The sequence below is a fragment of the Numenius arquata genome, chromosome 7 (assembly GCF_964106895.1).
Source record: "Numenius arquata chromosome 7, bNumArq3.hap1.1, whole genome shotgun sequence".
Taxonomy (NCBI): domain Eukaryota; kingdom Metazoa; phylum Chordata; class Aves; order Charadriiformes; family Scolopacidae; genus Numenius; species Numenius arquata.
This window is the reverse complement of record NC_133582.1, coordinates 40,374,359-40,386,594: the sequence shown is the minus strand read 5'-3', so window position 1 is coordinate 40,386,594 and position 12,236 is coordinate 40,374,359. Positions and strand designations below refer to the sequence as shown.

Sequence of the window (12,236 nt, the reverse complement as noted above, 5' to 3'; positions counted from 1 at the left end):
CACCAATGAGCTGGTATTTAGAAAAGCACTCCAAAACAGTCACAGCTGGATGATCTATTCACCAATGTTCTTCCTTCCACTCCCCACCCATCAGTGGGATTTGCTGCGAAATGATTAAACTGCCTTACCACCATCTGTGCTCAGGTGCCATTAGTAACCCAGGCATCTCGTGAGATCCCAGCCCCGCTCAAGCTAAGCCCAATTTACGGCTTGCTGACTCACCAGTCCAGCTAAGCAAGCCTGGAAAATGCAACAGGTAACCAACCACTCTCGGAACAAATTAACCTTTACAAAAAAAAAAACAACCCAGCATGTCAAGCCTCAGGAACAAATCAACCCCTACATCAACAGGTACTTCGTGTACTATCCCTACTGACAAATACAGGGGGAAGCTCAGGTCGGGCCATAGCTGCTTTACACAGATTGCTAAATAATAGGCCCTTACCTTGCTTGCTGGCAGACGCTGCAAATCCAAGCCTTCTCCTTCTTCTGGTAAGAACTGCAGCTCTTGCAGATGTTGTACTTGCAGTCTTGGCACTGTCGCTTGCTGTTGATAAGAAACGTGAAAGGGGAGCAGCAGCGAATACAGCAGTGCTCGTTGAACTTCTGCTGCTTCGAAAGGATGCTGCACTTGTTACCCTCTTCATCCAGCTTCTGCTTCATTTCACTGCAACCAAAAGCAAAAGAACAAAAATATAAACAACATTCCAATGGGAAGTCTCCTCCTCTTTGCCTGTCTCCGCTTTCCACATCTTCATGTTACGCTCTTCAAAAAACTTCTGCAGGTGTGAAATACATGTAAGAAAAGCATATTCTAAATCCAGAATTGGGAAGCAAAATCTCTTATATTTCCTAGAGTCACTGGTGTCCGATCCATTTAAACTCCGAGACATGAGCCAGGGCAAACAATCTCCGTTCACTCAGCTCCAGAGAGATGTCAATGGGCCAAGGCCAATGGGATGAGGTTCAACAAGGCCAAGTGCCGGGTCCTGCCCTTGGGTCACACCAACCCCCTGCAGTGCTCCAGGCCTGGGGCAGAGTGGCTGGAGCTGCCTGGCAGAAAAGGACCTGGGGGTGCTGGTCGACTGTGGGCTGAAGATGAGCCAGCAGTGTGCCCAGGTGGCCAAGAAGGCCACCAGCATCCTGGCCTGTGTCAGGAACAGTGTGGCGAGTAGGAGTCAGGAGGTGATGGTCTCCCTTGTACTGGGCACTGGTGAGGCCCCACCTCGAGGGCTATGTCCAGTTTTGGGCCCCTTCCCACAAAAAAGACATTGAGGGGCTGGAGCGGGTCCAGAGAAGGGCAATGGAGCTGGTGAGGGGTCTGGAGAACAAGTCTTATGAGGAGAGGCTGAGGGAGCTGGGGGTGTTCAGCCTGGAGACAAGGAGGCTGAGGGGAGACCTTCTTGCTCTCTCCAACTCCCTGAAAGGAGGGTGTAGCCAGGGGGGGTCGGTCTCTTCTCCCAAGTCCCAGGCCATAGGACAAGAGAAAATGGCCTCAAGTTGTGCCAGGGGAGGTTCAGATTGGATATTAGGGAAAATGTTTTCACGGAAAGGGTTATTGCACATTGGAATGGGCTGCCCAGGGCAGTGGTTGAGGCCCCATCCCTGGAGGTATTCAAAAGACGGATACACATAGGGCTTAGAGACATGGTTTAGTGGTGGTTTTTGTCAGAGTTAGGTTGGACTAGATGATCTGAAAGGTCCCTTCCAAGCTAGACAATTCTATGACTCTGATAACCCCCAGGAGAGCCCAGCCACTGCCCCAAGTACTCCAGCTGTGCAAAGCCATAGCATTATTTGAGAATTCAGAGCTGCTTTCAGAACACTTTACAAATCAAAAATCAGTCTATGAAAATCAAAATGTTTGGTGCACGCTAATAAAAAATCCTACTGATTGACAGTTTTGAAAACAAAAATGTTAAGTTTGCTCTGTACTGACCCATGGGGTCATATTATTCATAATAGCTCCAATTTGTCAAGGAAGGTTAATAATATATTTCATTTCAGAGACATTTGGGTGTTTTCCTAGTTTGGACCAATACTGAGCCAACTGTTCATGAAAGTGTTTGCAGACCCCCAAAAGTCTTCTTTTTATTCCAGCAGAAGATCTCATTTATCTAGAAAATAAAATAAAGTGTGTATGTGTGTATGGTATTCAGTAATTTGCTATCTCCCATTTGACAGCACCTTTGATATTTTACAAATAAGGCAATATATTCCACAATATGAGTAATAAAAAAAATATCCAGAAGGAACAGTTGTGCAAGTAAACATGTCTGCAAACTCATCACAGTTTCTGGCATGTACAACTAGGATATACATTAAGAGAAAAAAAAAATAGGATTCATGAAAAACATGCTGAATAAAAGCTTACAGAACAGTGTGCATGTGTATATATTCATTCTTTCAATTTCTTAGAATTAGTGGTGGCTACCTTACTATTTTAAATTGCTGATAAGAACCACTTATAAGACTAGAGTAACACAAAAGCCTTAACAAAATTTAAAGGTACCACAAGCTATAGACTAAGTTGCAAGAAGACAGTCATGACTTACTGACGTGATGACTTACACTTAAATTAATGCTTAATGCTTGCTACAGGAAAAAAAAAATACCCTTATTGCATTTATAAGCATCATTATGAGCCACGCCTGGAATGCTAAAAAGGCTTGCATTACTGGGCTATACATCATCTTACTTGCTATTTCTGCCTCAGATTCATAATTTAAAATAAAACCAGCCGATTTTATGAAAGTCTGACAGGTCAATTCTAAACCTCAAGTCTAAAAGGCAATTAAGGCAGTGATCTACAGCATATAATTTTTTAACTTGCACATACATCATATTTAACCATATTCCAGATACACACCTTTTATAAATTTAAAACTTCAAAACAATCTATGTTTCTGCTGTTTGTCCCCTGTACAAAGGCTTGCCTATCTTAGAACAGCTGCTCAAACCCAAGTAAATACTCTCTGGAGTTTCAAGTAAATAATCCTTCTTCATGCCTTTTGTCCAGGTGGCAAAAATTCCTTGTTTTTCTACATTTTTACAGAACGTTAAAGGTGAAAAAGCTAAGAGATTATCATGTAAGAGAAGAAATGCCTGAATTAGGCAAGTAAAACTGGCTTCCTTGTGTAAACTGATAAAACTATCCCACAAATTAAATGGGATGGTTGGACTAGTTTGCCTTATCCCCATTCCTCCCTCCTACTGTGATACTACATGGACAATCTTTCTAAGGGGGACAGGAGTAGGAGTGAGCTGTTCTCCACGTCGCTCCTCCATCCCCAGCGTGCAGCCTGCTCTGCAGCAATGGAGTGAGGCAGAGCAATGCTACTGTGCAGGAGGTCAGGCGGGAGCCCTGGGTGCCAGGAGAGAAGCTGGTGAAGGTGAGAGCTATATGATACAGGGAGGATTTCTGTCACGGAGAAGGAGTGTCAGCAGCCCAAGATGCTGCAGTCTTTGCTTCAGGCTGGAGACCCCAGGCAGCAGAGGCTGGCCTCCCCAGAAGATGAGAACAGCTCAGGAGTCAAGGTCAGGAGGAGCAATGAAAAAACATATTTTTGTCCTCATGCAGCTCTATTATCTCCCAGAAATAGTAACACTGATATTTGGTAGTATCAGCCCGCACACTCAATGTGCTCAGTGGTATTTTGAACCCTCATTAGGGCTTTTATGCAGGATAGCAAGATAAACCACAGAAGCAAAGCCACCTATTAAAGCACTAGAATAATGCTCACACAACATAAAAACAGGCAGTTTTATTCACAACAGAGCTAATAAAGCCTGATACATAGAAAAAGCTGAGCACATACTGAAGCCTTTTCATCAGTACAGGCATTAATTACATCTCTCTCCTCTGTCTGGCTGCCAACGTTCATTACAGCGGTAGAACCTTAATGATATTAAGGCATCTGCCTCACTGTTAAGTAGGACTAAAATTGGCCAATGGATTCAAAAAGTCAATAGGACAGGGTTGGACAGGCTGGCAGAGAAAGAGCACAACAGAAAAAGCCTAATTTCCACAGGAAACCAGGCAGAACAGAAAAGAAAGCGATGCACGTCCCTCTGATGTCTGTAACAAATTAAGGCCCTCACGCACTACCTGCCAAAGGCTGTTCTAGTTTCTATCAGGAGTCAAATGGCAAACAGGACTGTCAGCAGGACTTGTAAGCTGAAGCCAAAAGGCTGCTCCCCACGCTCTTTCCTTGGAAGTAAACCATGGGTTTCCTGTGAAGGCAAAATGCTGCGCAACACCGGCAGGCAACTGAATCTGCCCGGTTTGAGGAAAATGACATAGTCAAAGGGAAATTATAGAGTCAAAAGTAGGCTCTGGTTTACTCCCAGCCATACTGAGAAAACCTGACTTGCACATGACTTCAGCGGGACGACCACTGCAAGCAGGATGATTAACGTGAGCTCCAATCTCAGCACGCTGAGAAAGTTTGTAGCGCTGGAATTCAGCAGGGACAAGTTGAAGTTCAAGGCATCCCGAGTTTGAAAGTCTCAAAGACTTTACCTTCAGGATGTTCAAATGGCTTGGTGCAAGAAGGCTGTAACAATGGTCTAAGGGAAGGAGCTGCAGTCAACAACACTGATCCCCTCATGCAGTGAAACTTGCTTCCAAAATGACGACAGTCACCTGTGCAGGAGCTGACTTTTTCCAAGAGGCAGGCTGAGACACACAGCCATGGCAAACGTTCCCCTTTTCTCCCCAAGCAACATCATTTCCCGCAGCAAAACACAGATGAGGGAGATAGGGCAGAGAAAAGAGGGAGAATGTGTGTGCACTCACTGCCCCCAGCATTATTTCCCCAAGAAGGGAAGCACAGGTACACATATAATATGTGTGCAAATAAAACAAGCAACAAAGGAAGACTCTGCACAAAAAATGTGCCTTTTGGGGAAAGGATGAAAGCGTGGGAACCACAAATGACAGAATTTATTGACATCACTTAAGTCACAACTGATGGTTGCTCGGCTATTACAGTTACGTGTAACATCATAATAGGGATCTGCAGAGAAGAGAACTCCTGCAGTTTGAATGAATCTAAGATTGGATTTCATTCTCTGAGTGGCTGCATTTCACTGATTGCCTATAAATACAAAAGCAGCAACGACCACTCAGTATAGACCCAACATATCTGTCAGAAAGACTAAGTCTATCAAAGAATGTTTTATTGAACTCTAAGTTCCAAAATATATAGAGGCATATTTAGGTTTTTCCAGAGACTCGTATTATTTAATCTGGAACCGTTTGAATAATAAATCTGCAATTAATTTCAGTTTATGTTCTGGGTGATATGACTCCTGGCACGTAATCCCAACACAAAGTCAGGGGAGGAACACTTTCTATCATAATGCTTTGGATGTAGGTTTTGCTATGAATTTCTGAGGGTGAATAGTCATCTTCACCTCTTCACACACTATGTTTTTTGTTGCCTCCTTTTGCTTTTTTTAAATTTAAATAGTTTTCATTGTGATGGCTTATTTCTCCTTGCGTTGTTCTCCTTGCTCCTCGCTGCCACTGATTTACAGAGTGATTTGTCCAAAGGCACCAGCTTTTTACATGCTTGGGGTTATCTGCTGTACAATAGCAGTAACACTCACAATGGCAATAATAAACTTGTTTGATCTACATATATAGCTGAATATAAATATATACAGAACACCTTTTCATCATCTTTCATTTAGTGACCATATAATCCTCTCCACTGCTGTATTCTTGTAAGAAACATATTTACAAATCATATTCACAGCACATGGCCCTCAATTTTTTTTTTTTAACCACTGCCTTATCTAGTTCAAGTCACTTGTACAGTATACAGCTAATTAGCAAGTAAGATAAGGTATATTCGATGCAGGACTGTAATACCAAATGCTCTGTTTGTGTTCTGGACAGGCCTGTTCTGGTGGGATTCAACAGGACTGAAGCATTTTTCCCTGCATGACTGCAACGGCTTCAGCTTCAAAAACAGGCTGGCAGGTTCAAACATAATTCTTCAGTGTTTGCCTGAACAATGCCTTCTCCCCTACTAAATTTAAAACAATTCTTTATTGTATATAATTGCACCCCCTGAATACAGAAATGCAGGTTTGCTTGAGAAAAGCTTTTCTGCTTTTTATCCCAAACCTCTTTTATAAAACTTAGCTTTTTTTTTTTTTTTTTTTTTTTAAAACTGGCAGTGTGATAAGGATGCTTGCTGGTTCTCCGAGCTACAGTTTGATATTTACAAAGCCCAATGGCTGTAATTACTCTATATTTTAATAAGTGAAACAAATCCTAGATGGCCCTGTATGCTTCCCCCCAGCAGGCACTGCTGCGATTACATACTCAAGGGCCGTGGGCAGGTGGAGCTATAACCTCAAACTACAAAGTCAACAGTAAGACACGTTGGCAACTTGCCATAGTAAGCATAATACTGCGAGGTTTAAAAAAACAGCTGGAAGGAAGCCTGTGATGTGTTTGAGAAAGAGGTTGAAAAAAGTCATTGCTCTATGTATAAGGCTAGGATGATCAAACTCCAAGCCTCTCCACTGCGGGTGGCAGTAGAAGGGGAGTTCATGGAACAGCAGGACTGATGGCCATGGTCAGCTGTATTACAATATAAAGCTAAGAAAACCCACCTGTTTTCCATATAACAAGGAGAACAGTCCCTGGTGGAAACCCAACAGCTTGATTCTCCCTGTGATTTGGGTAGCGGAGCCACCGTTCCTTTTTTTCTCCAACAGATTGGCAGTTGAAACACTTGCCTGGGACCTGGACTTAGGTCTCTGCTCTATTTGAAGGAGACTTAACATCCTCACTACCACCAACTTAGATGTCAGATTGAATGACCTCCTCAGGCATTGTCCTTAATCTTTTATAAGGCTACCATTAAGTTAACTTATTTACTAGTTATTAAGTTATTCACTGGAGCATGGAACAAGACAGAGGCATAACCAGGCAGCCAAGGCACTGACGAGACCAGGACACCTTGCCTTAGTCTTGCCTTAGGAAACATTTAGGTATTCCACAGACAGCAGTACATCCCCGATGGTTAGCACGCTCCTCCGGGAGAGGTGGACGATGAGATGAGGGTTTTCCCAGCGGGTTTTTTTCAAGAGTCCCGCTTTGGGAAGGCTCCCCAGTTAACATGTAAAAAGTAGCCTCACACAGGGGCATTTTTGGGAAAGCAATGGGACCACTGGGATCAGCAGAGACATTCCTTTGGAAAGGATGCAACATGTATTAGTCAGCTCCAACGCAGCACGCCAAGCTCCAAGACAGAGTTTGTATAAGCCAGTCTGTCTGCCAGGCTCCCTGAAACCCCGCTCTCTGCTCCTCTCTCAGCTCTTCTGCTCTGCTGGGTATCTGGCTGTCTCTCTGCATTTGTTTGCACTATCCCACCTCTGAGACTAGATGCTGAAGATTACCAATTTGACTTAAAACCGGTTTTAATCTTGCTTTGATGACTGTTAAGAGCCTTAGGACGTTTTTTCCCCTCCACAGAAGAGAATGCCTTCAGACACTCTTCTGGCCAGGCACCCTTCATACTCACCTACATGTACAAGCTAGCGAGACATTTCGCTCAGAGAGATCTGGATTTCTACATAGTCTGGGGAACAGGTGAACAAGCTCTGATGTACCTGCTCCCAGCATTTCAGAAAAGCCATTTTCACCAGCTGCACCCCATGTTTTCCCACTACCACAGTCAGTCCGAGCCAAGCCTCTCCTATCCCTGCCCAGGAGTTAGCCAGAGGTGCCAAGGAGAGCTGCTCACCATTTCATCCCTTCCATGCTCTCTACGACACGAAGTGTGGAACAGTGCAAAGAGTGATGAAGCTATATGCTGACAGGGCCACATATCTTTCCCCCCTGCTACATACCCTGAGAACCAAATTCTCCCAGCAGGCATATCCATCATCTGGAGACATTCAAAACCTGCCTGGACACATTCCTGTGCAACCTCCTCCAGGTGGACCTGCTTTGGCAGGGAGGTTGGACTAGATGATCTCCAGAGGTCCCTTCCAACCCCATATCATTCTGTGATTCTGTGATATGCCTCCCTTATTATTTACTCTCTAAGTGTTCAGTGCTCATTTCTTTTATCTGCTTCTTCTTCTCAGGCAGTTTATTCTTCTCCATCAGGATAGGCATCCAAAACAACTCCCTGGTGCCAGACAGTGCTACACCATCACCACAAACACCTTTTGCTTCTCTTATGTCTTGGCTAGATTGTTCCTGGTGCAACTCCACTTGCCTCTCTTTAAAAAAGTAGAGCACAGGATAGTACTCCATCCCTTTACAGCAAACGCCAAGTTAATTCATTATCTCAAAATTACAGCTTTTTTTTCTAGGCTCCTATCACCACAGTCACAATTATTCCTCATGCTGTATTTAACACTTCATACGTCTATTAGCGTTTTACACATTGCTGGTGCTGTCAAAAAGCTGTGCTAGTACACATGCAAACACACTGCTTGCAGCTGGAGACCCTTTGAGGAACACACATCTCTTTCATCTGTGCAGAAGGGTATCGATTCAGCAGCAGGAACTGACTGTCAGGGAGGATTAGACAGCAGGGAGTGCATCATAAAGCTGGGGGACAGGGGTTGTGGGAAGTAACATCAAAAAACCCCAAAGCAAAACACAAAGGCTTTGGTGGGGAGAGAGGGGGATGGGACACCTCAGCATTCAAGTACTAAGAGGCTCATAAATAGTTATGAGTAAGTCACTTGTATCAAAAATCAGGAAGATGAATATTTCACAGTCCAATTACTCCAAGTGCCATTGCATTCTTTTATCTAAGATCTTACTAGCGTCTCTTACGCGTTTTTTCTCTTCGGCTTTTCATTTCTATAAAATGAGTGGATATTCTTATCAAATCTCACTTTTTAATTTTTATTTTCCTCTCTTTTCAAAAGCAGGAGCAAACATTGGCAGTTCTGCATATATGCTAACTGATGAACTTGTCCCATTAAATTCTTTACAACTGTTGTCAAAGTCTAGCCCTTCTGCTGCTCAACTCAAAAGGCCTATGATGACATCATGTTGCCCTTAAAAAAATCAGTGCTAAGGATTCAACAACTTCCGTGCATTCAGACCAAACACTATGTCCACAGCACACACCATGTGGCTACCAACAGTATGAACCCTCTCAAGGAAACCGTAACAGAAGTGGACACATGAAAGGTGAGCTGACTGGTGTGCAACTTTAATGCCATCAGAGGTCTCAAGTATTCAGGAGCTTAGGATAACTTACTTACATGTTTAGTTAAGGCTGAGTGAGGTACACGAATAAAAACCTATTTCAGTATATTTTTAAACAAGCCTTTGCAGCAACAACATGGAGACTAAATGGAATCCGTACTACCCAACTGACATCCCACATCTACCTCCACTGATGTTCCTTGGAGCGGAATAAATCAACACTGAAAGACAGATGTATACCCTAGCTTTAAAAAATACAGTTATCCTTCTACAACTTGAGTTAGCACTGTAAAAAATAATCTGTTACCTGCATAAAGTGTCACGGATTCTGGGGATAATCTCTTTCTAAAAACAAAGAAATCCAACACAGTGGAAACACTGTTGGTTTGGGGTTGTTTTTTTTACATTTGCAAATGCTTCTGATAATGGGAAAAGAATTGCATCGACACCTTCATATTTCTTCTTAAACACCATAAAATAAGCGTTCTGAAGACTAACCTATGCTAATCACAGTTTAACCAGTCACACTGCTGGCAGAGCCAGAAAAACGCCAACATACTCAACGCTTACCTTTGTCCAAAAAGTGCATATCGGGCACTGCGTTTGCTACAGAGAGAACAGATTCAGTCACCACCAAGACAAGCTGTGGTTCACTAGCCCCAGACCAGTACCTTGCTTGTCGTACCAGGCGGTAACCTAAGCTGTTAACAATTCCATGCTCAGGTGAAGCCATTTCACACAAAGAACAACTAGTGCTATGTTAACCTATAGGCACCATGTTAGTGCCTCTTAAGGGAAATTTCCTTTTCTCTTGCTGGCACAAGCGCTGTCAATCAGTACCTATCATGAGCCAGAAATGACTGACATGTCAGAGTGTAGATAAATGAAATAAATAATATACTGGTGTTATTCCTTCTTCTCACTTTGTAAACCGGTAAATTGTCAAGAGACATTGCATTTAACCCCATTTTCTTCTGTCATATTGGATATCACAGGAGCACAGACTGTGCACCACATTTAACTGATGGGCTTTGAAATTTTCTGCAGGGAAAAAGGCAGCAGCGAGGGAGAAGCAGGTCTTGAATTACAGAGCAGGTATTTTGGGAAGCTCTGGCGACATTAGAAACTTCCACAGGAAAGCTGAAATGATCTTTTCTGAGAAGCAGTGCTGCGAGTACAGACTCCTTTGGCCTCCCGTTATAATAATGCCACATGGGACATGTGAAAATAAAACTGGGTTTTAACATACTTTTTGTCCTCACTCTTCTTTCTCATCTGCCCTCCTATCTCAGTTAGAGACCACTCTGCAGCCGGGTAGGGTGTTCTGAGGTGAAATACTTCACCAGTATTGGGAACAAGCCCTTCTGCTGCAGGTGCAGGACCTTCAGGTTAAATCCTGGGTTTAACTGATCCGTTGTGAAGGGCCAAAAGGTGTCTTTCCATGTTGGACCATCAACCACAAGTAATGACAAGTTAAAAAGTTTTCTCACTGTTACATCCATACTGAACTACTGACCATCATTATCTGAGCCTATGCGCCCAGTCAGTTTTCACCCACTTTGTAATTTCACCGGTATGTGCCATAGCCCCTGCCATGTAACTACAAAATGGTAAGCTCCAATTATTATTATTTGTGTTAGCATTTTTTGATACCTTCCTCTTAGATTACACGCGTATTAACACTTTATGTTGTACTGCCCTATCAAACATCCTAACAACCTAGCAAAACATCATTACAGTTTTACCACCTTTCTTATACGCCTTCCCTGGCTTCTTCCTTCCCACATTTGATAGTGATTTATAGTTATACAAACATTTGCTACGGTCCCCTCTATGCCACTTCCTCTCAATAAACGTCATTTTGCTCTCGCTGAAGCGTATTTCTCACTGTCTGTCTGGTATCTTTCTATAACTAATATGTCAATGTTTCCTGCCTCTTTTTTAGTTAATTATAGTAGAATTTTATTTTATCTTTCAATGTCCTTTCCAAAAATTTCCAGAAATATCAAGAAGTCTATAGAATTACGCTGAATCAACAGCACTGATAACTACTTACCACAAGTAGCTTATCTGACTTGATAAACTCTACATCTAAAAGGTTTCTATTCCTTACCACCTATCAGGGGTTATACTACCTATAAAGCAGCCAAAGTGTAGTTCTAAAAGTCTCTCTATTGCATTATTTCTGTGTCAGTCTCTATTTACCACTCTGAGCTCAGAACAGCGCATTTCATCGCATATTTAATCCTGTTGTACCAATTTCCATCTTGTTGTACCAAGTGAAAAAAAAAATAGTAAAATAGTTTAACAGAATTAATTCTCAGGTAAGTCTAACATTAAAGGGATAAAAACCTGAATTCCTGGCCACATTGACCAACTTCCTCTGAGAATTTCATTGTGTATTCATGATCAGTAGAGGAAAGCAAAGTACTCATCAAATGCGGGTACACTTGTAGCATCTGTCTGCACTCCTTCCTCTCATTTGCCTCTCTCATTGGAGAATTTAATGTTTTTCCTACCAGGTCCTGACTATCAGTACAAGGTCATCTTAAGCTAATGACCATTTTTATCCCCTTTGTTCATACCTGAAGAATGATAAACACAGACAAGCATTCTTACGAATAAAGTATTGTGCAATTCAAACAGACCAAAAATATTTAGTGAAATTATTTTTTAAATGTACATACTCTTCTGTCATACTTATTTGCAATATGTTCTCTGGATCACTAGTGGCATCTATGAGCCTACCTTTCTCAGGAACTCAATTTTATGCCCATATCAACTCGAAAAAGTCTCCTTTAAGAATAGACACACGCCTACTACATTAAACAGTTGTTCTCCCAGTGCCATCTGGCGTGACCTTATAAAACACAATTCACGGCGTGGCCAGTGTACAGCAGGAAAGTAACTCAGACATTGGCTCTGAAAATCTCTGAAGTATTTGCTGTGAGTCATCCTTCCGTCTTCCTGGTTGGACTTCCAGCAACACAGACCTACCAAGATTTACACCAGAATCAGCGTGTTACTGAGTTGTTATTAT

At 42.6% G+C, this 12,236-nt stretch overlaps 1 protein-coding gene across 2 annotated transcripts in view; it reads right to left on the bottom strand.

The window, feature by feature from the left end:
- MYRIP (myosin VIIA and Rab interacting protein) overlaps positions 1-12,236 on the bottom strand; it is a 210,886-nt gene that overhangs the window by 116,133 nt on the left and 82,517 nt on the right. For both annotated transcript variants that reach the window (XM_074150377.1, XM_074150378.1), the window contains exon 2: positions 446-667. In XM_074150377.1, the coding sequence (XP_074006478.1) occupies positions 446-667 (222 nt within the window). The remainder of the gene's footprint in view (positions 1-445; positions 668-12,236) is intronic.